Genomic DNA, 27,285 nt, shown 5'->3' with positions numbered 1-27,285 from the left:
ATTAATCAGAGACACAAATGAAAGCCTTTTCATCGAGTGACCTATAAAAGCTATACTATATAAAGTAAATATATTTAAAGCCAGAGCTTTATGTGATACTGATAATAATAGGGATACAAATATAGACAAACAGCCATTATAATGAAAAAGGAGTTGATGGGATGTGCTGGAATGTCCTGCTTTTTCTTGCACTTGTCCTTTAGTCACTCATTGTCCCTTGAAATATCTTTGTTTGTTTTCTGAAGATCCCTCTGTTTAATGAGTCATTGAATATAGGTTAGTGTTTCTGCAATATGTACAGGTCTGTCTCAACCAAACCTTAAGCCAAGAATGTTTCTTACAACACGAGGAAGGAATGTAGATGAACTTTGTTCCTTCATTGCAATTATTGCTGGGTTTACATTGAACTGAAGACACCAACCAAGCCTTTCTGAGTCATAATGCTTGCCTTATACCCAGGTGCAGTGATGTTTTTGCTACTGATATCAAGTTTTGGTCAAAACATCCAAGCAGATTAATAGCAGAAATGCAAGATGAGTAGGATGGGATCTAGTGAGTCACCTGACCTTAAAGTTTATCATCTTTAGACAGGCCTGCTGCTACACACTCGTGGAGCCAAATTCTCAGGGTCTGTGTTTATGTATGCTCTGGTTAGGAGCATCTTGACAGGAAATTAAATTCGCCCTCCCTAGTAATCGAAGGGAAAATTATTAGTCTGTCAGTTTGATCATTAGACCCCTAAAGATTTAAGTATTTCAAAAATTTGATCGCTTGCCATCACACACAAGTCTTCTTCATGTCTGATGGAAGATCTGTTCAGAACACACGGGAACATTTCGAAGCAAATATGTTGACTTAATTTCACTCTGACTCATATTTTTGGGAATCCCTAAAGGACTACTTTGGGAGAAAGATGTTGAAATCTGTGATGAATGACCACCTAAGATTAGGACGTCGGAGAAACGTGGTATTTTATCCTGTTGCCTTAAAGCACGTCTTTTTTTTTCGTGGCTGTAAGTCAAAGTGTTGTCTGGTCGGCCACAGATCTTCATGATGGATCATTAATTTTGGGCCTGATCTCAGCGTTAGCCGACTAGACGCAGAGGAAATCACAGCAGTCTTATCGCTTGCTTGAGTGATTGGACACGCACACGCCAAAGAGCCAAGGGCCAGCGGTCAGTGTGATTTGAGTGGCTCCTGGAGGCTCTTTCTCTAAAGCTGTGGAAAGAACAGGGGTGGTGCTTCGCCTTGAGTTCAGTTTTGATGAAGAGTTTCAGTGTAAGACATCAAAGTGTCTAAATTTGGGTCAGGGTTTTCCAGTTCAGAACTGGTCTTATTATCCGTAAAGTGTTCATCGAAGATACCATCCACTTGTGCGTTAATTAGAAATAGTTTTCCTGGATTGTGATAACACAAGTTGCATTCGAGGGTTTCTTATCTAATTTCATCCCGTTAAGCACTTCGGTAGTTCCCTGTTTTAATGAGACGAAAGGAAGCCCTGTAATTAGGTCCTGTGTGTCAGACAAGATGAAGTGCAGGTGAATTGCCCTTATTACAAAGAGTGGGAGAAGCACTTAATGAGACAGAGATATTGCCATTTTATGACCCAACACAATACAGATTACTTTTGTTTTTATTCATTTATTATTTTGCTTATGTCTCCAATAACCCTTTTTTTTTTTTAAATGAGACCACAACAATACATTTTTTTTTTCTTTTAATAACAACAAAATATTTAAATATTGATACAAAATAATTAACACAATAATTTACATGCGAAGTACATGCAAAAGCTGTTTTTATTTAGATAGTAAAGTAGCAAAGCAACTATAAAGAATTTCATGAGACTTTATATAATATTTTCTTTATGCCTAATTGTCCACATTTAGAGTTGGGTGGCAAGATCTACATATGGCGATGATATAACAATTTAATTTGATATAATAATTTTCGAAATATTATATATTGCTTTATTTGATTGCACTGTATCTATGTGGATAGCGCTGGATATTTTTATGGTGGTTGCAAGTTGGAGTTATTAATGTTTGCTGTAATATGGAAGTTTTAAAGGTATGAAATCTATAAGGTTTTGTTTGATTTATAATACAGTAATTTTGTGAAATGACAAGCCTAATTATGTATACACTGTGGATAGAGCTAGATATTATAGTTACAAAAGTTAGCAAAAATAAAGCTGTGGTGTTGTATGTGGTCGGCAGGGTTTTCCCATGTTGTTTCCAAGGTGTTCTGAATGTGTTTTTTTGTGTATTGCTATGTGATTGTTGGCATGCTCAGGGTCGTTACTTATTGGCCCAATTCAAAAGTTTCTATCCACAAGTCTGCTCTCTTAAAAATGAAGGTTCCAAAAGGATGTTTTCACAGAGGTGCCATAGAAGAACCATTTTGGTTCCCCAAAGAACTTTTCAGCGAACGAGCCATTTTGTCTTAATCTAAAGAACTTATTTCCACTATAAAGAACCTTTTAAGAATCCAGTCGAAACGCACTTACAAAATTGATGGTTCCATGAACAACCTTTAACATTCATTCGACCTTTCCATTCCACAAAAGGTACTTTATAGCCAAAAAAGACTCTTTAGATTGATGAAATATTCTTTACAGCCGGACAAATTATTCCTATAAGATAATTATTCTTATCTCTTCACTGAAAAGTTATTTTGGAAACGTTCTATGGCATCACTGAAAACACCCTTTTCAGATCATCTATTTTAGAGAGTGACAGTTCCATTAATGTTAAAGGTTCTTCATGGAACCACAGATGCCAATAAAGAAACTTTATTTTTTTTAAAGTGCATGATATTCTGGTCCTAGATATGACTAAGGTCTTATAAAAGTAAAAGTGCTCCTCTCCTCTGTATAGCACAAACAATGATGGATGATTAATTTCTCAAAGCACAAACCCCACAATAGTAATGGTGCTTGCCCTTAAACATGACTAATAAAGTTACCTCCATGACTAAGCGAGATCTCTGTGATCACCCTGAATGTTGCGGCTTGTTCTTGTTTACCAGTGTCAGATGTTACTGGAACAGTTTAATTCCATCTAACTGCAGTTATTGTTGTGAAACCTGGATGTACTTTCTTACCTGTCGAATTATTAACTCGCAGTGAAAACCTTTACTTGCGAAAGCATCAATCACCTCCAAAAGTGAGCGATACGTGTCAGATCCCCTTTTTAACTGGTCATGGGTAGCGCTGAAACCTAAAGTGGTCTCACTGCAGGCACAGTGAAGGGTAATCATTGAAATTCCACTGACGTTCAGAGCAGATTTCTGCCATTGTAATGATTTCAGCTGCCCTGGAGACATCTGCTACCATATATTAACACAAATGAGCAGAAAAACAAAGAAATTATGTGCGGGTGTTTGGGAGTGAGTGACGTTATACAATGATAACAACATATTATTGTGCAGATGGTGCTTGTTTTCTGTGTCTCAAAATGTATTCCTTGTGTGAAAATAATCAATGATTGCCATAAGACAGCAATTCCATCATGATGCCTTTTTGTGAGTTGAGCTCGCTGTGTCTAATTTAATTGTTCAGGTCGGCCTATATTACATGCAGTTGGTCAGTCCTCCATGTATGGATATGATCAGGAGAGAGGTTTTTTTTGTGGGGTGGGGGGGGGTATAAATGTGTATATATATACTAGTGTTGTCACGATACTGGAATTTCTAACTTCGATACGATACCTTGAAAAATATCGATACTCGATACCATTTTCGATACCACGGTGAAAAAAACTGCCACAATATTAAGGGGGTAATTTTTTTTAATTTAAAGATAAATGTAACAAGTCGAGAACATGCGGTATATTTTACATGAACAAAAAAATGTCTTGAGGTACTGCATTTGTTGATTTATTTATTAATCTTTTATTAATCTTAGTTAAATGTTAATTGAAACTAACGTTTACTAATACATGTACTAATTAAAATGCAAAGTTCTATTTGTTGATATTCTCATTTCCTTCATAACCAAAATATTTCCAGATATAGGGCCCTATGAAATCCGTTTTATTTTTCCCCAAATTCCGTTTTATTTTTCTCTACATTCAATTTTTTCCATTTTAATTTTTCTGGATTCCGTTTTTTTCCATTTTAATTTTTCTGGACTCTTTTTTTTTAATGGTCAAATTAAATGCTATTAATCTAAAAACATGTCTAATTCATTAAAATCATGAAAATTATACAATTTAACATCTAATTTATTAAAAGTGTAACAAAAATGACACGTTTAGGGCCGTATGAAATGTTTTATTTTTTTCTCACCTTATGTTTTATTGTTACCAAATTCTGTGTTTTAGCATGTCTATTAGGCTATTTGAATGCATACAAACAATTTTTATTTATTCTTACAGTAGCCTTATGAAATGTGTTTTCCCCCTCAGAAATTCTGTGTTGTGTATTTAAATTTTACTGGATATCAGATGAAGGCATAAAACAATTTTAATTAATTTATATTTGAATTAATGAAAATTAAACATTTACATTTTTGGCAAATGAAGGGGATTTACTATTAAAATAAAAATATTTTGTGATTATTTCTTTAAAAAAAATGAACAGTAGTAGTATTATGTACATTCTACTAAATAATAGTAATATAGCCTATTTCTGGCACACGGTCTTTAATAGGCTAAGTTCAACCGAACTTTTATTTTGACGGGTTGCCGTGAATACTTTTAAAGTTCTGTGTGTGTATGATATGATGCTAGTTTTACTCAAATTAAATGGTAAAATGCTCGTAAAGTGCCTTTCAGATCAGTTCTGGAGATATTGTTGATGTATTTATATCCTCATTGAGACGGCAGACGCTGAAATCACCGCGAGCGCCACATAAACAAAACCGCACGTGCAGCACATTCACACAGAGACGCGCAGAACATGCAGGATTCATATTTAAATCGACTTTTGCAAATTAATATTTACAGATACTAGTCCATATCGCGATTTGATTTAAGTGTAATGACCTACTTTTGATTAATTCATCCAAACTTTGACAAATTCCGTGACATTCCGCGTTAAACTGTAAATTCCGTGTTTATGACTGGATTCCGTGCGCGTTCTCTGCATCGCGGAGGTCATAGATCCCTACAGATAGCGCTCCTGCTGTGTTCTTTAACAACCAGAGCAGTCATCTTTCTATTCACTTCACTTTTGCTATTTAACCAGAGCGAAGGAGACGAGTGCGGTCACGTGTGGTGCTTGTCCACACGCCTTTGGAGAGAAGTGAAAGTGACAGCTCGGCTAGTATCGGTGTATCGATACTTCGGGAAATTAATATTGGTACCGTTCAGATATTTCAGTATCGATATTTATCGAAATATCGATATTTTTGACAACACTAATATATACAGGTACATCTCAAAAAATTTGAATATCGTGAAAAAGGTCAATATTTTTTGTCACTCATTTCAGAAAGTGAAACCTATATATAATATAGATTCATTACACATAGAGTGACATATTTCAAGCCTTTATTTCTTGACTTTTTTATGATTATGGCTTACAGATAATGAAAACCCAAAATTCAGTGTGTCAGAAAATTTTAATATTTAATATATTCTATAAAATAAAAAAAGGATATTTTAAACAGAAATGTCAGGCTTTTGAAAAGCATGTTCATTTCTATGCACTCAATACTTGGTTGGGCCTCCTTTTGCATGAATTACTGCATCAATGCGGCGTGGCTATCTACCGCTATTTACACTTAGTGCAAATAGCCGCTGCCAAAAAGTTATACAGGGTATTTAAATAGCAGCAATATGAGGTAGAGAAAATAATGAATAGCTTATTGATATAGTGATATTAACATGGAGTCATGTGATGTTATGACACAGAGTTAGAGTTTAGGAGCCTGATGGCCTGGGGGAAGAAGCTCCTCCTAAGTCTCTCAGTTTTTGCCATCAGGCTACGGAAGCGCTTACCAGATGGAAGCAAAGTGACCCTGAATTTCCTCAGCTGTCGCAGATGGTACACTCTTTGCCTGGCTTTCTTAACCAGTGTTTGGATGTGTGTAGTCCAAGTCAGGTTCTCGGAGATGTTTACACCGAGGTGCTTGAAGCTACTCACCCTCTCCACAGGGGTCCCACTGATCATAAGAGGAGTGTAGGGCTGCTGCTGTCTCTTCCTAAAGTCCATGATCAGCTCTTTAGTTTTGCTCACATTCAGAGAGAGACAGTTGACCTGGCACCATGATGTGAGTCTCTCTACCTCATCCAAGTATGCGGTCTCATCTTTGTTGGAGATGAGGCACAGAACCACAGTATCATCAGCGAATTTGATAATAGATGTGGAGCTGTGAGAGGACACGCAGTCATGCGTGTAGAGAGAATAGAGCAGGGGACTCAGGACACACGGTAAACACTTCGGTGTTTAGCGGCTCTTACTGCGCGTCGGAGAGCATAGCACGATGCTTTGTACTCGCTCATATTCCCGGTCAGAAGAGCCTCATTGTAAGCGGCAGTGCGTGTGTTAACCGCAGCACGGATTGTTCTGTCCACCCACGGTTTCTGATTGGAGAATGTCCTTATCGTTATTGTTTCTGTAGCTTGCTCGCTTAGTCCCTTATGTCCCGTTGGAAACTAATCCTGGCTCTAAGATCGTCCATCTTATTCTCCAAGGATTGGACATTTGCGAGCAGAATGCTCAGAAGAGGAGGACTGTGAGCCCTTTTCCTGAGTCTATCTCGAATCCCAGCACGTTTCCGGCGGTGTGTCTTGATCCTTCGTCTCGGGGGGGTTATTGTTCATTTCTGCGTTCTGAAGAATCTCCAGAAGCCATGCTGGATTCCTGGATAAAGTGTCCTGGAACAGGTTGGTGTAGCGGTTTCCAATGTCCACAAGTGTTTCTTTGTTATAGGTGATCAGTGCCGACGTGAGATGTGTAAAAAGAGAAAGTAAAACCAAGTAAAAAAGTAGATAAAAACACAATCTTAGCGGAGCGACCTGGACGGCGTCCGAACAAAGCGGCGCCATCTTGATCTTTATTATTATTAATCTTGATCTTTATTGCATTTAACATGCTTTGATACACTACTCTGTGAACAGCCACACCTTTCAGTAATGACCCTCTGTAACTTACCCTTTTTGTGGAGGGCGTCAATGTTCGTCTTCTGGATCATTGCCAAGTCAGCAGCATTCTCCATTATTGTGGTTTCAAAGAACAAGAGATACTCAGAATTTATACTGTAGGGATGGTCATTAATTGAAACTCAAATGTAAATATTTTAATATTTTGAGATACTGATTTTTGACTTTCATGAGCTGCAAGCTCTAATCATCAAAATTAAAACAAAAAACTTTTAAAATGTTTTACTTTACATGTAATGAATCTAAAATATATGAAAGTTTCACTTTTTGAAATAAGTTACAAGAAAAAATGAACTTTTTCACGATATTCTAATTTTTTGAGATGTACCTGTATACAGTGGAGATCAAAATTAAAGAAAATTTATAAGCGCTTAATTAATGTAATATAACTTGTTTGTTTGTTTGCTGGTTTTATTGTATTTGTTATACTTGTATTTTTGAATCGTTTTTGCCACGAAAATAGCCTAAGATGCTAATAAAAATATACTACTACTACAAGCACTTGATTATAATGTAATCTTCACCATTCAAAATTTGAAGGACTTTTAGTTGTGGCTATACCATGCAGAGTTTTACAAAATAACAAGGCACCTCAACACAAACCCTTTATTTTGTGGAAAACACCGTTATCAAAATTAGAAATTAACAGCAATGATTGTAGCACAAAGAAAGACTACAACTAAAGTTTCTGAATGTTACAGCAGTCAGAAAATGGTTGCTTTGAATGACTCCAGCACATTTGCGGCCACAGGACATCACTATAGTCTCTCACACTGCTCTGGTATGATCTTGGTCCAATCTTCTTCCAGTCTCTTCTACAGTTCGGTGACTGTAGTGGGTAAACATTTGCATTCACTCTGCCGTGTAGCTATATAAGAGGCCCAACTTCTGCTGCAGAAAACATCTGCCAAACCATGACACTTCCTCCTCCACCTTTCACTGACGTCTTTACACAATTTGGGTTCAGTCTTTCCCCAGTTTGATGCCGAACATAATGTCGTACCCAAATAAATGCTTTGGACCAGTTCTCCTCTCTCCACACAACATGCTCCTCAGCAAAGGTGGGTCTAGCCTTTTGATTCTTCTGTTGTTGAGAGGTTTGGTCACTGCAGAGTGGGCTTTCAGTCAGATGTCTCTTAAACGTGGAGACACTGTATGCTGAGAGACCCTGTTCAGTGCTGAACTGGCAAGCATTTCCAGCTGCAGTGTTGAACCGATTGCCCATTGAGATTCTCTGCTTTATGTCCTCTCGTGCTTTTGTCTTTTCATGGGCGACCAGCCTTTTTTGGGGACTTGAATAAGTTATTGACATTGTAAAGATGCAATATTCTAGAAATCACAGTTTTGGAACGAACAACTTCTCTTGCTATGGCCTTCATCTGGACAACCTGCTGTCAGAGGGTTTCAGTCACTTTAGAACACCTCACCATCTTGCAATCTCAGTGAAAACTGGAAAGTAGGGCTGCCAGTTAAATAGAGTATGTCAGATAATTAAGGAAATTAGCACCAGGTGCCAGATTAACACACAGCGAGGAGAGAGATCTAACTGGGAGATATCTAAAAGTATTCTCTAATTTTGAGTTTTTTTTCTCAATTTTTTTTATACTGTGCTTATGTACTCATGAAATATGCTCAAAAACTGAACTTTTACTCCTGTTAGGATAACTTCAAATAGGACCAAGCAGTGACCTTGAAATTTAGGAAATTGTAGGTTGTTCTCTAATTTTGATCTTCACTGTATACAGTATATAGTCATTTCTTAGAAGAAAAAAAAAACAACAATTATATATATTTATATTATTTTAACCAAACTGCTGAGTAATATGTGAAATGTTTTGCCCACCAAAATCAAAGTCAAGTGATGCAACCAACATGCAGAAAAGGAAATGATATCATTAAAAGCATCCAAAAAGGACTGTATGTCAAGATCATTTTATCTTTGAAATAATTTGTTTTTTAAAACAAGGCAAGTTTAGCTCAGGCTGTAAAATGTCTTTATGTATTTAAATTATGAACTAAAAAAAAAAACTTTATACTTTGTAAAATATAGTTAAAAAATTATAATAGAAATTAAGATGTATTCAAGGTTTAAGTACATTTTACTTGATGGTTATATTATTATTATTTATATTAATTGTAAACATTTATTGTTAGTTTTTCAAAAGCTACTATATGAAACCAATGTGAATACAAATAGTACATTTCTAAGAACTTGGCAGATTTTTAAAATTATCTTTATTATAGACATTCTTATTTATTATCTACACGTGTATTTTTCTTTGTCTCTTCCTTTAGCTGCATGAAAGTCATCCTTTTGCTTTGAAATGGATGTAAACTTTTGTGTCTTTCTTGGGTCTGTCTGCTTTTTTGTTCCCTAAAGATATGGTTCTCGACCAAGGTGTGTACATTCATTGGCAAAGAATGTATATTGCAGAATGGATTGTCTGCTAAGGGAGTGTGCTGGCAAAGTCACGTGTTAGTGTGTTTATATATGTGTGAGTGTGTCACCTCACCTGTGAAAGAAAAAAAAAAACAATGCAGAAAAGTAGATTATGTGCTCAGGGTGATTGGCTTGCCACTATACAAGTAAGACTCTCCTCGGTGGTCCCAAGAAGGAATTGGCTTTAGCAAAGCTGATGTGTCATTTCCCAGAAAAGCTGCCGCCACAACCTGTGAGTCACCGAGTTGCTGACAAAGGAAGAGGGTTGTCCTTATCGGTGAGAGCTGACCTGTTGGGTTTACTCATTGCAGGAACTGTGAATCTAGCCACACTTGCGAGAGGCAGCACTACAGCTTTTGTCATTTAGATGATGTGTGTGGGTGTTTAGATAGTTGGTAAGAATGGTCTGGAACCTGTTGACCTATAGTGGTTTTGAACATAAACGTTATATTTTATTTTTGATAAGGTGTTAACATCATTTCATTCTGTTGCCCACGTGGTTTCGTATTAAATGCAGGTACATTACATTATTGTTTTGCCAAGAGATGTTGATGTCACAATGTCAACGGCGTAACTTTGAGAAGCTCAGGGTCCACCAAACAGAATCTCTTTAGCCACACTCTTAATTAAAAAAAATGTCTGGACCATGCAGATAAGGTGATAATTATTTAACCAATATATAATACGATAAATGGACCATTTCATCTAAATGAATGAAAAATAAAATCCTAAGAACTAAGATTGTTTTTAATGCTATAAGTAAATTTGCCTACACGGTTTCCTCTCAAACCTATTTTTGATCATTTACATGTTTTCACTCAGTTACACGCAGGTACATTACATCATTCTTTGGCAGAGAAATGTTGATGTCATGTCTTCTATTTCCTTTTTTAATGTAGAACTGCATGCTCAACATTGGGAAGCTGGAAAATGAATTTATTTAGACATTATAATACAATGCATATTCATTTTGAGGTTTGCTAAAAATTCACATTGAACAGTGTGATTAAATGTTTAGAGAGTTTTATGATGGCAGCGTTCATCTAAATGTAAAATAAAATAAGTAAGTAAGCATTAAAACAAACAAACACTATAATATTTGCCTGTACCATGGTATCAATATATCATATAATATGTAATTGTACAGTATTTTTTAATATGGGTTTACAATATAGAAGCATTGCAGGCAACACTTTACAATAAGGTTCCATTTGTTAAATTTATTTAATGCGTTAACTAACAGTGAGCAATACATTTGTTACAGTATTTATTGATCTTTGTTAACATAGATAATACAAATACAACTATTTATAGCCAATGTTAGCTCAGGTTCATTAAATAACATTAACAGATACTTAATTTGAATAATTAGTCAATGTTGGAATCAGTAGAAAACAGTTATTTTAAATGGAAATAATATTCACAATATTACTGTTTTTACTGTATTTTTGATCAAATATTAACACTGTAAGAAGATATGTTTGTGATACTTCTGTTGAAGGCGTCACATATGCCACAAAATAGCTTGTATTGAGTTTCGCTGCAACAGACCGTGCCATTCCTAACCCTGCAGTTTCACAATAGTGCTGCTCGTGTGTTCGATTACAACCAATGGGTTTTTTCAGCTGAACTCTCTGAAAGGGGAAAAGCTTTCCACAAGCCATTAGGAGCTGCAGCTGGTGGTGAGCCGTTCTCAAAATTCATGGAAAAGCAGGAAATACCCTACAATCCGGCTCACCTTGACTTGACTTTATTTGGAGGGGTGATGTAATATGCTGAAGAGAGTGTACCATGAAAGCCTACTTCATTCCTGCCAAAAGTCCACCCTTGAAGATAGCAGTGAATGTCAGACAACCCGTTTGACGTGACAACACGTTGTCAAAAGTTAGCATTATGCACTTTTAAAAAATATCTTGAAACAGATTTCTTCATTAGGGCCTTTCCTTGATTCAATGTTATGTCATATTATGTCAGATATCTCAACTGAATTTAAAATCATTGCAATAAATTGTTGGCAATAGTAAGTAACAATTCCTATCAAACAATATCAAATGTAAAAATTGTTGTAAACGATTATATCATAACACACTAAATGCTCTGATAGAGTCGCTGTTTGGACATTTATTGGGAGTTTTTATTTATTTATCTATTTATTTTTTTTAAATCCAGGTTTTGTTTTCAGTTCTGATTTTAGTTAGATTTTCTTTTCATGAAAACTCACTTCATATTAGCTACACATTCAATGGCACTCTCCTCTAAAACAGTGAATATACAGTTATATGACAGTTAGAGGTCATGACACTGTCTGCAAATGCATTAAACCCATAGAATATAATGTAGTGATGTTATCACAAATATAATAAATTCATTATATTGTTATATTTGGTCTCCACATTTAAGTAGGCTATTTAGGGAATAGTGCATCTGAACCTATTTCTGTCTTAAATCAGAAGATAGATAGATATATATATATATAGAGGGGTTTGACCAAACGATTAGACAAACTATTTTTTTTTTTTTTTTTATGAATCATCCAAGCGCCTGATTCCTAGCCATTTCTAAATATTATTAAATTGTTGAGAAATTCCAGGATCAGTTCCCTCTTCACGTAGGCCTAGTATTTTCATCGGGTCAGTCGTAGAAAAATCTGAATTGGTTGATAATTTTTTACGTTTAATCTGAGATTCGCGCTTGCGCATTATATTAATCTACTTTCGTGCTACAAAAATGCGCTCTCGACATTTGGCAGTAAAATAACCCCATAAACTGAACTAATTTAACTACTTTTAACTAAATGCTCAGTTTCCCATTTGCTCTTTCTTTGGATTCCCACATGCTGTGGCTTTTTAAAAAAACCTGGGATCGTTGTTGAGTCAAGCCAAGCTGCACAGGCTTCAGCAAACGGCGGTTTGACAGAACGTCAGACCAATCTAGAGAGTTGGCGTCAGGCGTGTGGCATGAATGGCAGGTTGTGCGGTGGGTGCATGGGTAAGCGGGCCGCGCTCATGCTGCGTGGAGTGAGCGAGCAGATGGGCTGGAGAGCTGGCGGTTGCTGCCAGACGCAGCGAGGGCAGAGGGGTTTAGAGCGATGCTCGCCGCCATGTTGGAGGGCCACCTGCTTTTTGGCAGCACGTCAGTCCCTCGGTGCTTAAATGTGTTTATAGCAGCCGCAAGGTCAGCGTGATTGTGTGTGTTCCTTTTTAAATGGATTTTGAGGAGCCAAGTTGGAGATGTGACAGTATGTGTGTGTCCCTCAAATCTAAAGGGACACCCACAATGCAGTGCTTCTACATTGAAACGAAGTCGATGCTTACAGATGCTGGCACAGTGATTACTTAATTATCCTAATTAATAAAGACATTTGTGCATTTGATTGTCAAGCAGTAGTTCTTAGTCAATGCAAAATCAAAACGTTTTTTTGTTTTTATACACATTCTTGGTATGTTTATGATTCATTGGATTTTTTTTATATATTTCATTGAGATGTAAGTTTTGCATATTTTCTGAATATTAGAATCAGCTCAAATTAGATATATTTTTTTAATGCTCATTTTAAGTATCTTTAAAAACACAATCTCGAATGAATATCCTTTTTCATACTGTACATTATAATGTAAAATATAAATTTAAATATATAAATTATAATGCATTTAATTTATTTAAAAAATAAAATGTATAATACAAAAGTAAATATCTAAAATTCAGTTGTTGGTTTGTTTATTTTTCAATAGTATTTTTTTAAATGTTTTATTGAAATGTGATCTTTATTTCAGCTCATAATACAGATTTTTTAAAAATATTCTTTTAGTATCATATTGTATCACTATACTCTTTAAAAACACTAATAACACTAATAAAACAGTGTTAAGTGTAATCTTTGGCAAATCTCTCTTTCATTCTGTACATTTATAATGTTGTGATGCCTGTTTGTTGATTTTTATTAGTGTTTTATTTTTAATAATTGAGAAAATAGTAGGCCTATACAATTTTTATAGTGTAGATTTAATGTGCACCTCTTATGCATTTAGTATGTTTTTGTTTTTTTTCAGCATGTATAGGATCATGAAGTGCAAAACGAAGAGTTTGTAATCATGTCATTAACAAAATGTGCTACCTTTTGCATTAGTGTTGTGTTCTTCCACCAAGTATCCTTCATCAAATGGTCTCTGAGATCTTGTGTGTTTTGTGTGCTGTACACTGTGCTGCTCTGCCCTGCTAGTGTGCACTAAGCATACGCCTTGGCTTGAGCTCTGGAAACTTGCAGCAAACCCTTTTGTGTTTCTGTCAGGAGCCCAGGACATTTTTTTGTGCTGACTGTTTCTGCAGAAACTCGGGGACCATGCGAGCTTCAGAAACAAAGAGGGAAAAATAAAGAGCGTCGAATGAGGCTTAGAGACAAAAAAGACGCTTTAATATATGCCAGAGAGAGGAGGTGTGTCTGAGTTTAAATTCCCACTGAGCTAAACTCCAGTAGTAACTGTGTGTATCATCCTAAAAGAATGTCTGTGAAGCGATTAACTCTTTTCTTTTTTGCACTATTAAAAGAGTCTTTTATCAGAGGCTTTCTGGAATTAAACTTATAGGGCAGAAGTTCACCCTACATTCCTCTGCTATTTAGCTGTTTGCAGTCTTTTTGCTTGTTTTGGTAGCATCATCAGCATCAGTTTTTCATTCTTACAATAAACACAAGTGACAGTCAGATATGTCGCAATTAAAAAACTAAAATTTTAGAAAGCAAGATGTATTCTCAGAAAGACAGCTGTTTTCTGAAGTAAATGAGCGTTGTTCTATCTTAAGCAGAACTTGCCATCTTGAGGCTAGGATTTTGTAAGTGTTTTTTTCACTTTTTATCGCTAGCCAGGCAAAATCGGAAGTAACAGTAACCTAGAAAAGCAGTATCAACTCCGCACCAAGCGGCATGTTTTCCTCTCATTGATGCATTTGGATAAATTAATACAATTAAGAATGATATTTAATGATCTTCAATTATATACCGTTATAAAATAGTAGTAATAAAGGGCAATATTTGCCTATGCTTCACTAAAACATAAGTATTTGATACTGAAAATGGCACTTCAGTGAATGCTTTTTTTTGAGTAGTGAGGCAAAATTAATCATTGAATCGATTAATTGAATCGATTTTAACAGTTTTAACCGATTCATGGAAATGGATCAAATTGTTAATGTTTTATACTATTAAATTTTAAATCAGAGATGCTATTAAACCATTGCTTTTTTTTTTTCTTTAAAATTTTTCTTTTGAACAGATAAAATAGTTCTTTTTTGTACTGCCTGACATTGCCAAATAAAAAGGAAATGCTTGTGTTAGCATGTAAGGATGACTAAATCATATCATTTAAGACAGCTGGATGTTTTTAAATGTATGTTATATGACACCCTAGACAAAAGCTTGTCATGTCAGCTCCTTTTAACTTCAGCTGCTTTTGAAGTCGCATCCCATCAGCCGCAGAAAGTGCTGTTTACTCAAGACTCATCGTTTCCAGCTAGGTAATTTGACACAATCACTACAAGAGCCATCATGTGAGAAACAGCCTCTCTGCAGCACCACTGCAATATTTGGCTCTTTTTTTTACAGGCAGACACAGATTGCTCCAATTTGTATAGCTATTTTCCGTGCAAATGTTCGTAACCTTTTCACTGGCACTTTGTACTTTGGCCCTCTTGAGTTCAGGGCTTTTTCTTGCTTTGCTGACGACCGTAATTGCTCCTCTTTTTGCGGTATCTCCGGGCGACGCGTCGATATTGTTGCGTGAAGCTGACAATTATAAATGGGGGAAAAAATAGACCTCATTGTCTTGCCTTTCATGTGTCAGAATATGAAGAACTGCTCTCTGATCAGCCTGTGGCTGCTGGTGACAAATTCGCTGTCTGGCATTAAAAGCTCTCCGACTCGTCTTTGAAGAGCTCCGTGGTCGCTACCTTTAGCGTTCCCTCCACTTTTATCCCGCTCAGTGTGGCTTAACAATGTCTCAAGGGCAAGAGGGCACTTTCTGTCTTCAAAGACAACACCACGAGTGTCTCTCTCATCTGAAGAATGACATGAAATTAGACTGGGAGATGATGGCTGTGTTTGCTGTTGGCAGGCAGACACACACGGTGTCTATGGCCAGTTATGATTTACTTACAGTGGACCGTTATGAATAGAACTGTATTGTGTGACATAATGCGACAAATGTATTATTCAAAGGGGTCATATCACAAATAATCAAAAAATGTTTTGAATAATTTTTGAGGGGAAAAATTTTTTCATTGTGCTGTGAAATTGTCCCAAGATGATTTATTTTATTTTATTTTATTTTTTTTATAATTGAGGAAAGTGATCAGATATGCTCAAGTCAGTGACTTATAAGAGTGATAAGAATGTCCCCAAAAAAATGCAGTTTAAGATCAAAAAGTAAAAGCAAAGACATATTTTCCTTATACATGTGTTCACACATTTTTTTCCAAAATACATTTTAAATAATTTTAAATAATTAAATAATTTTATCTTAAATTATATATACACACACACACACAAATTTATAATATTTGTAATATTTGCAGAGGTCCTATCATATCACATATTTTTCTGTGTATATTGGAAAAATATCTTTTAAATAGAAATGATAAATTAGTATAGTTGTAATTTGAAAATAATAATAGCTATAATAATTTAAGATAATAATAATAATAATAATAATAATAGAATAACTATTACTATATTATGCAAAACGATAATACTTTAAAAACTTTTTTGAGGTATTTTTTCTTTATAATTATATTTTTCCATTGTAATATCAGAACAGTTTTAACTGTAATTTTAACTTGCCAAACAAAAACAAACAAAATTTAATTAATTTTATTACAGAAATGAAAAAAAAAAACATGCTCATAATAGAAGATAACTTTATATTGCACAAAAAACAAGCATCAGTATTGTCATTGAACTTGACAGTCATTTTCTGTGAATTTTGCAATTGGGTGGAGACCCACTGAACCGTGAATGTTATGTAAATCCTCTGTGATGTTGCAGCATTGGCAGAGGCATGTAAGGGGTTTTTGGGTCTCAATTATTACCATTTCTGTCTGTTTGTTAGTGTTTCAAGTTAATTATGTTTCTAATTTACTAATTCACTCTGTTTATGTTGTGTTTGCAGAGTGGAGATATTCCCCGATGAAAGGTGTCGAGCATTCAGCTCGAGTTCACTAGGGTCACTTCCGGATGATGACAGTAAACATGGGTAAGCTGTCCTCTCTCTCTCTCCTGGTCTCACACACAGGCCTCTTCCCCCTCGTAGCGTACACTCTTCCTGTAAACAGTTCCTCAGAGCACAGCGGAAAAAAAAAAGAGACACAGCTACAGAAACATGTTTAAACATATTCCTAATTTGGCCTGTCTTGGGATCATTTGTTTTTAAAGCTCTGTTGTGTTAAAATGCCTCAGCAGTTCTCACAGACGTTAAACATCAATATATAAACATCAAAAGAATATTTCTACATAAATTGCCTGTTTCTCTTTTTAAAAGTTAGTGCATTGCACCAGGGACATGGTAAAAATTCAACATCTGCTCTAACCATCGTAGTGAAATTATTGAAAAATTCCCCCGTGTGTTCATTTCATTGTAATGTTATAGTAAAGGTACACTTTTACACCTTTAAAAATGTAGATTTTAGCAGTTTGTTTGATATATTGTGATTTAATGTGACCCATGGTAGAAACTGACAGGTTAATACTGACCTCGCAGTACTAAAACTTCATCAAAAGTGATTTTGTCGTTTAGTTCCACATAATTGACTTTGCAACATGCCAGAGTGCTTTTAATATACGCCACATTATGAGAACAAAGAGAAGTGCAACTAAATCCTGAGGAAATGGTGCATTGTTATTGTTGTTGTATGGCTATGGTGTCATTTATTATTGAGGATTACATTCAGATGAAGTTTATCAGTGAGTGTGGGTTTGTTTTCAGTGGCACAGTTCACGATAACTGATTGCATGCTTGTCATTGAAAAATAATGGTCAGATCACATTTCATAACAACTTAAACAACAGATAAACACATCTTTGTGATAAAATGTCATACAAACTGTTTGCCTGTTTGTCACTGTGTGATTAATTGAAATGTACTCCTGTCATTGGAATACTCTTGACTTTGTGGCTCTTCTGACAGATGGCGGTCTCCAAAATGGACCCGGACAGCACAAGAACTCACAAGGTTTGTCATTTTTTAGACTTGTTTTAGATGCATTAATATGTACTACTGAAAACTGAGTATTCCTATGAGGTGTCAGTGTCAATGTGAAGTGTGCGGTGTCCTTGTCTACAAAGGCCACAATAATGAGATGGTGGCACAGTTACCATGGCAAAAAACAAACACAAAACACACCTCTGAAACTGTTACATCAGCTGAATTATTCTCTCGTTAAACATTAACTCTGTTTCAGTAGGGCACAACTGTACAATGTGAGACTTATGAAGCCTGTCAAAAAACGTGTGGTTTTATTTCACCTCAAAATGAAACAGAAATTATATTTGCATAAAGAAAATGAAGCCTGCTTTAGGATGTTTTTATTTTCATGCCAACTAAGCACATTTTACCATCAATTCAGTTTACTGCAATGTAAAATACAATCTCATTATCATTACCATAATGCAGAAAAAAATAATGATATACATTACTTAAATTTTAAAGTGTTTAAATATGACTAGTATTTGTTGTATTTAAATGTTAAAAAAATAGTTGTATTCAGATTTACATTGCAGTAATGAGAATCATAATTGAAAGATAATGAGAATTACAGACAAACATAAACTGAATCATCTGGACAGATTTTGGTAAGGCAGATTTTGGATAGTTCACCCAAAAATTTATCTTTTGCTTATCCTCAAGTTGTTCTTCAAAAACTATAACATTCTTCAAAATATATATCTCCTTTTGTGTTCAACAGAAGCAAGAAAATCATAAATTTTTATAGCAAGTTGAGAGGGAGTAAATGATTACAAAATGTTCATTTTTGGGTGAACTGTCCCTTTAAATGTCATTAAAATAATAACACAATCACATAAAAATGACCCTAAAAATCTAAGATTTTCTTTATGGAAATCATTTCTTTTGTTTGTTTGTTCATCATGTGGATTTTGGGGTGAAATATGATCCAGAGTTTCCACCTGGAATACACCTCTTTTTGTTTCAGCATTTGTACAAAACAGGCAGGGACACATGGGGTATTTTGGTAGTAGAGACGGTGGAGCGTGTGTTGCTCTGATCTTGTTGAATGCTTTAGTGGTGATGTGTAGCGTTGGGGAAATCCTTCATTGTCTTCATTGATTTCAGCTCTGATCACATCAGAGGCTTCTTCCAGCTCGCCCTGCCAGCAGAACATCAGTACACACAGAAAAATAGGGGTATCGTTTCTGTACCTAAAGGTACATTTGCCACGAAAGTAACCTGTAAGGTACAGAATATTGTCCTTAAGGTGACAACTGTGGACCTTTTGTTTTAATTTAAAGTACAAAATCAGTTCTGACAGCAAAGGGTACATAACTGTACTTTTAACAAGCTTGAGGTACAGGCAAATTATGCAGCAAATCACAGATCATAAAATCGTAATTTAAATAGTGTGTGTGTTTATTGAATAAAAAAGGCTACTGGTAATTCTTTGTCAGTATGACCTATAAGTTCCATTATAAACTTAGCTGGGATTTCAGATATACATTACATGATTTCTAATATTGTTTTTTTAGAGAAGTCACGTTTGTATAACATAGGGCTCTAGGTTATGCTTTATATATTCTATAACTAATTAAGTAGCCTGTAACTATACTGTAATATATTACCTTTCATAACTAAATAACTAAGTGATAATATAATAAATACATACATCTAAATACATTTCATATTACGTAAGTCTACATTAATCCTTTTAAAAGTAATTACTTTTACTCGAGGCAAAATATTATCCGGGTATTTTTCAAAAAACGCGCACATTTTTCAGTCTGTTTGATAAGATAGCTTAAATGTTATATTTTTGACTAAACAGCCCACTGATTTTGTTTTATGCTTGAAAACATTTTTGTTGTGTTTCAATAAATACTTAAAATTCTCCTGTTCTGTCATGGTTTCTTTGTACCGGTGTTTTTGCTAAGTCTTATGTAACGTTATTGCTTTGAGTTTGATGAACTTAAACCATTGAAGGCAGTCGGTTTCCTCAAACCATTCAAGTAGTTAAGACTTAGTTAGATTTGTTACCTGAATTCAAACTGAGTGGAATAAAAAAAAAAATTGAATTGAATTGAATTTACTCTAATAATTGATTAGTCAACACACACAAAAAGTAAATTGAACTCAATGTATATGTCACGGAACGTGGTTGTAGTAACTGGCGCACGACGACGGAGTAGATGAATATAAGATAATTGTCATCAACACACAAATTTCCATTGAAATTACAGTAAACCAAGACAGGGGAGAACTGAGGACTTATAAAGGAACGGAAACAAAGGAGCAAACAAGATGATTGATTAAAACAGGTGATCTAAATGAACGAAGACTAACAAAACGAGAACAGGAAATACCAAATAAGGTCAGACAGGAACTAAACAGAAACCAACACATAACAGTATATGAGTTTATAGTACTCATATCTTAAATGGTTTAAGGCAATCGGTTTCCTCAAATGGTTTGAGTTACCATAACTTGTCGGGTTATACATTAAATATTAGATAAAGATGGACTGCCTCTGTGTATTTAAAAATGGTTAACAAAATGCTCATAAAGCCTAATGCTTCTGAAGCAATTAAATCACCCCATGCAATTGTACTTTTTCACTCAGAAATATTACGTTTTTTAGGACAAATCAGTTCAGCAGAACATTAGTGAAATGCTATGGAAAAATATCAGTGCGTAATTTTAAACCATACCAGGACACAAAGGTACATTTCTATCACTAGGGGTGCATAAATGTTCTTTTAGAGGTACAAACAAGAAGGTACAAAAATGTACCAACGTTCTGAGGTACATTGCTGTACCTTGATTTTTCTGTGTGTACAAACACACAATCACACAACTGCCCTGAGAAACCTTTTCCACATGTGGAGCTCTTGATTCATGATGTCAAAAACAGATGAAGTAACATTACATTAAAGCCTGTCAGTATTAATACAAACCAAAAATTGTGAGTTTATATTGAGAGTTGGATGTTCTTCATGGTAGTGTTCATGGGAAGTTTTGGTAGAGAGACCTTGGCTAGTTTAAGTGTCTGTAGTAGGGATGCACGATATTGGATTTTTGCCCGATATCCGATATGCTGATATTTTTTCAACTCATTTTGACTGATACTGATATATTTCCGATATATTGTTTGGAAACAACAAATCTCTCCTGTGCAGAAATTCTAAGCAAAATATTTTTCATTTTGGTTAGTTTTTAACAAGAACTTATTTGTTAGAATTAAATCAACAATAATAAAAAATTTTTTTTGTAAATAACTATAAATAAACTATATCAATCGCTGCGCAACCCCCCCCCCCCCCCTGAAAGATGCAGTGATAACCGTAACATTTTATCTTAAGATTTAACATTTGTAGATGATCTAAAGCAAGAGTTGTAAAAATTCTGAAAATCTTTTAGAGCTTGCTTGTTTAAAAAAAATAAAACATATTACACATTTATGAATAAATCAGTATAAACTAAATTATTTAATTTCCAAGTGTCATATTTGTGATTTTTTTTTTTTGTGATCTTTTAAATCAAAACATACTCATTATTTTATGACATTAATTACTGCTTTATTTGATTAGAAACAGTCTAAATGTTATTTGTGTAGGCTATTTTACTTTTTATTTATTTAAAAGTAGGCCAACAGTGCACCATTAAAACTCCTTACCGAACGGGCTTTAGGACCCGGGGGAGGCTGCCACTGCACGTGCTATTACAGTTTAGTCTAGGCGCGTTCGACTTGAAGCAGCGCTGTGCAGAATGATCACTGTATAACATCAAAGTACCGCGACAACGATTTGCGTCTGCTCTCTTATCGCTCTCGTGGTACTTTGATGTCATACAGTGATCATTCTGCACAGCACTGCTTCAAGTTGAACGCGCCTAATCACACACTGAACGCTTCATTCTGTAGGTGCTTTCACAGATTAAATGCAGCAATCCAAAAGAATGAATCTAATCATCATTCAGACAAAACTTTGCTTCAAGAATGAGCCACACTGCTGCCGTGATCTAATCGCTAGCACACCCTGAGCACATGTGAGTTAACATATCCCTCTTATCGGCAAGACAAATTGGCATCATTTTTCATATCGGACCGATGCTGATATTTACATTTTAAAGCCATTATCGGCCGATTCCGATATCAGTCCGATAATATCGTGCATCCCTAGTCTGTAGTGTGTGTACAAAATATGTGTATACATCACTGTTTGTGGGAGGCTGGCTTTGAATTGAGTGGTGTCATTGATTTGCACTTCTAGGTTGTGTTGTATCACTTTTCACATCACATTCTCACATCACTTTTCTCTAGCTCACTTCCTTTAAACTTTGTTTGTACTTTTGTTCCTTTTCATCTTCTTGGCATGATCGTCTGTCATCATGTCAAGTCAGTGTTCTCTGAGAAATATAATGGAAGCATTGTCACTCAACCAGTCTCAATAATTTCCACCAGACTGCCATAGTGTAATCGCAGTGAATCATCTTATCTTCACATCAGTATGAAGTAATAACGGGACGACGATCCTCTTACAATTGCGTCATTCCCGCCGGAGCACCACTTTACAGTGTTTACAGATGTTACAAAAGCTCAAACCGCAAACACATAAGTGCGAGCAGAGTTTTTATGCTTCTGATATATTGTTGCATTTTATTTGGCTAGATTCTATTCAGTTTAATCAAGATTCTGTTTGATTCAGTTACATTCTGTTCTAGTACATTCTATTCAAGATTCTATTCAGTTTAGTAAAGATTTGGTTCAGTTAACTTTCATTCTAGTCAATTACATTCTATTCGTGACAATTCTATTTGAAGATTCTATTCAGTTCAGTAAAAGTTCTGTTTGATAAATTCACATTATGTTCAGTTGTTCTATTCAAGACTATTTGATTTGATACGATTCTATTCATTCTATTCTATTCATTCTTCGTTCTGTTTTATTTGATTAGATTCTATGCAATTTAATTAAGATTCGATTTATTTTGGTTATGTTCTATTCAGATTATATTTTATTATTTATTATAAACATGATAATCAAGGATAATCTTTTTCAGGGTATAAAATGACCTTGGGTTAACAATTTCAGTTATAAAAAGCTATAAAAAGCAAGTATAAAATTCTATTCTGTTATAGTCTAGTCTAGTCTATTTTATTCTAGTCTAGTCTAGTGTTTTCTGTTCAATTTGATTACGATTCTGTTTGTGGAATTTCCACACATTAAGCAGTTATTAAAACAGGTTATGATCTGAATTTGTCAGTGTTATTAACCTCATAAATATGCTAATGAAAATGTTAACTCATACACAGTATGAAATCTTGATCCCTGACTACCCAGGATTATTGATTAACCCAGCATAATGTATGATTAGTGTGACATGTAATCCAGGATTTAGTTATTCAGGGTTAAGAATCACCACAATTTAATTTGATTTAAAGGGGTGGTTTACTGCCTTTTTTCTTTGCTTGATTGTGTTTATGGGGTGCAATATAACATGTCTTCGTGTTTTGTTTGTTAAAAAACGCCTTATTTTTCATAAATTTCACCTTTATTGTAAGCCGCTTTCTCCTCTGTCATTTGAACGACCGGTTGACTTCCTGATTCTATGAAACCACTCCCTCAGAAACAGGCAATGGGCTCTGATTGGTTAGTTGGGCTGGTGTGTTGTGATTGGCTAAACTGCGTACTGCACATTGTCCGGAAACTTCACGCCCATTACCTTTACAGGCGACAGTTGCATATGCTCCGGTCAAATGTAAATAATGGTGTCAATATTGCCGTATCAGTTTGAGTCAGAATCAGACACAGAAAGCGGTAATGAAGAGCGTCAAGCAGAACCTCCGCAAACACGGCTCTTACAAAACGTTTCTGAATGGTACATTTTTTTTTTTATTATTATTCTCTCAAAGAATTTCGATACGCTGTTACTTGAAAATGCTACTGCTGTTTGTTAGCTTTTGAGATACGGTTTTCTCCTGATTAAACATTTAATATAACTGAATACATGACTGAGTAATTACATGAAAAATTACGTCATAAAGTATACATGGAAAATACATTTACAAAATTAGTACATAATTACAAATTCGGGTCCAAAATTTTGTACGCGTTTGTCATAGACACACGAAATAGCATAACTAACTGGCTACTAAAGCCAGCGTTGGCATTTGTTTACGTCCTTGATAAAACTAAAACATTACGTCTGAAATTATACATGCAAATACATTTAAAATGATTAAATCTTACTTACAGGTTGTGGCCCAACAACTGCTGCCTCTGGTTTTAAAGTTGGAACTGCTCCATGTTTTAGTAATAGTTTCTGGTTGAATCCAGCATTGAACTCGTGTAGATTCTGGAAGCTGTCTTCCGTAAAATGTGCAGCACAGAGAGCTAAGTTACGATTATAATTGTCAGGAACATAATCAAACATAAATTTTAACCATTGTTGATGAACTACAGCGTCCGTAGGAAGCCCGAACACAGAAGACCTGACAGCTGGGTGAAAATAACACACTTTCGACGGCATGGCTACAGCTCTCCACTATAACTCTTCCTCTTCGACAAAGCCGCAGAACATGGCCTTGCCTCCTTTTTTGCATGTTCCGCAGGGAGGGTTGATGTAAATTTATGGGTTTGTTACGTATAAAACCCGGGAAGTATCTCGTTGTACTCCCATTTGAGTCGTTTTTGTAGGCATTAAACTTCCTGATTTTTAAAAGATATCTCTGCTTACGTTGAACTTTCAGCGCAGCAACTTTGCAGATACTGTTAATGCGCCAACAGCAACATTACACACTATTTAAAATGAAAAAAGTGAAATCGCAATCAACCACCCCTTTAAATTTATTTGGGTACATTCTATTCTATTCTATGCAATTTTTTGCATGTACAACATGAAACTGACACTCTCAATACTGCATTTGTGTAGTTTCTCATTTCTTCTGCAGATGGCAGACTCACCAGATCTGAAGCTTGCAGCAAATGGAGGTGTTCGGCATTCTTGTTATATTTGTTCCATTAAATTATTAGATAAAATAATTAATAAACTATAACATAATGGCACATACTATTATCTTACCTCAACACCACTATGCTCATGCTTTCTGTTTTAAGTTACTTGCATCATACTCTAAAAATAGCCTACATGCAGAAGAATGACCTCACTCTTAAAAAGACATTGCTAGTTTTTTCTTTTGTACCTGCAGGTGTGGTTGAGCAAAGCCAGAAGGCTAGCTTATCACTCTTCCCTGAACTGAATGAAGTGAGCATGCCGTTTTGTATTGTGCCACTGAGGGTTTGACATTTACGCATGATTTGGTGTTTCTAACCACTGCAGATATCGACTGAAGACACTTCTGTAGGTGCTCAGTGGGCAGAAAAGGGGAAGGCAGCAGTCTCTCATGACTAACAGGGGTCGGTAGAGGTGCTACAGTGCCTCTTTGGGTTAAATTGTTGGATTATTATGGGGCAAATTCACTAAGAATGAAATACGCCTCCTGAATATGCCATGGCTAATAAAAAGAAATAGAAAATAAATAAATCATGCACTCATCACTTTTTCATCTAAATTCTTTGATGCATTTGTTATAGATTCACATAATACATTTATTAATATTTATATATTTTATTTATATTTGTGCATTACATTTTATTTTATTGTATTTTTATATTTTTAGAACCTTTGGTCAGAATATAGAATTAGAATAACATTCAAAACAGCATTTATGTTAACTAACATTTATGTTAACTAATGTTAACAAATAGAATCTTATTGTAAAGTGTTACCTTAAATTGGATTGTGGGTAAAACGTAATATTGTATGCAAAATTGGCCCAACTGTTTAGTGAATTTCCCCATCGGTGTTTCAAGATCAATAGCTTCTGAAAAGTATTTTTCTGAGGTTGTTTTGCAGAAGCTGAAGCACTTTAGTGAGGCAATATTAAAATAGAAATGGGGTCAGATGGAGAAAGAAAGTGTGTGTGTGTGTGTGTTTATTGTGAACCCTTTCTGAACCCCGTCTAATGGTGGATGCCTCTGTGGAAGAACAGCTGCGGAGTGAGACTTACGCTGGTGTCAGAATCAAAGATCGCCGTCGCCTCTGCCTTGCCCAGCACTCCTCTGCCCCACAATGCCCCTCTGCCTCCCCTGGGATGCAATAAAACCCCTCAAATACGCTGTCATTTGCTGCACATGTCCCACCCTTACTGCTTGAAATCTGGGTCCAGCACCAGCCAGTAATAATGTTGTTAGCATGTTTAATGGAATAGTTTGGCCAGAAATAAAAAAGATTTAGAATGTTCAGAGTGCTGTTCTTCATGCACTAAAAATAAATGGCTCCAAAAAATTATAAAAAGACCATTAAAGTATCATAGAAGTGGTCCAAAGAACTCATGCTGTTTTTCTCTCTGTTTGTCACTTTTTTTCAGCTTGATTTCCTCTTATCAATTCTTCTTTTGTGTTCATTGACATAATCAAAATGCACTTTATTAGCATTATTTATTTATTTATTTATTTATTTATTTAGTCATTTAGCAGACGATTTTATCCAAAGCGACTTACAAATGAGGACATAAGAAGCAATCAAAACCAACAAAAGAGCAACAACGTGCAAGTGCTATTACAAGTCTTGGTTAGCCTAACGCAGTACAGATAATTATTATTATTATTGTTATTTTTAATAAAAAGACATAGATAAAATACAATTAGAATAGATAGTGCTAGAGTTAGAGGGTCAAGTAAAGATGAAACAGATGAGTTTTTAGCCGTTTCTTGAAGATGGGTAAGGATTCGGCTGCTCGGATCGAGTTGGGCAGGTCATTCCACCAGATGGGAACAGTTAATGAAAAAGTCCTTGAAAGTGTTTTTCTGTGTCTTTGGGATGGTACAATAATTCGTTGTTCACTTGAAGAACGCAAGCTTCTAGAGGGCACATAAGTCTGAAGTAAAGAATTTAGGTAAAGGGGTGCAGAGCCAGTGGTGGTTCTGTAGGCAAACATTAATGCCTTGAATTTAATGCGAGCAGCTATTGGTAGCCAGTGCAAATTGATGAACAGAGGCGTGACGTGCGTTCTTTTCGGCTCATTAAAGATTAATCTTGCAGCGGCATTTTGGATTAATTGTAGAGGTTTAATAGAATTGGTTGGAAGACCTGCCAAGAGAGCATTGCAATAGTCAAGTCTGGACAGAACAAGAGCCTGAACAAGGAGTTGTGTTGCATGTTCCGAGAGAAAGGGCCTGATCTTCTTAATATTATATAATGCAAATCTGCAGGACCGGGCAGTTTTAACAATGTGGTCTGAGAAATTCAGCTTATCATCAATCACAACTCCAAGGTTTCTGGCTGTTTTTGAAGGAGTTATGGTAGATGAGCCTAACTGGAAGCTGAGATTGTGATGAAGCGATGGGTTAGCTGAAATTACAAGCAGTTCTGTCTTAGCTAGGTTAAGTTGAAGGTGATGGTCCATCATCCAGCAAGAAATGTCTGTTAGACACGCAGAGATGCGAGTAGCTATCGTCGGATCA

The 27,285-nt window shown here is 35.4% G+C and overlaps 1 protein-coding gene across 1 annotated transcript in view; it reads left to right on the top strand.

Annotated features, from left to right (window-relative positions):
- LOC306863040 (mitogen-activated protein kinase kinase kinase 3-like) overlaps nucleotides 1-27,285 on the top strand; it is an 88,562-nt gene that overhangs the window by 1,540 nt on the left and 59,737 nt on the right. Inside the window, exons 2-3 of the mRNA XM_079406196.1 lie at nucleotides 16,707-16,790; nucleotides 17,721-17,765. Coding sequence (XP_079262322.1) covers nucleotides 16,772-16,790; nucleotides 17,721-17,765 — 64 coding nt within the window. The 5' untranslated portion in view covers nucleotides 16,707-16,771. The remainder of the gene's footprint in view (nucleotides 1-16,706; nucleotides 16,791-17,720; nucleotides 17,766-27,285) is intronic.

This window comes from Barbus barbus, assembly GCF_936440315.1.
Source record: "Barbus barbus genome assembly, chromosome: 44".
NCBI classification, from domain to species: Eukaryota; Metazoa; Chordata; class Actinopteri; order Cypriniformes; family Cyprinidae; genus Barbus; species Barbus barbus.
The sequence above is the reverse complement of the archived record's forward strand: the minus strand, read 5'-3'. Positions and strand labels throughout refer to the sequence as shown.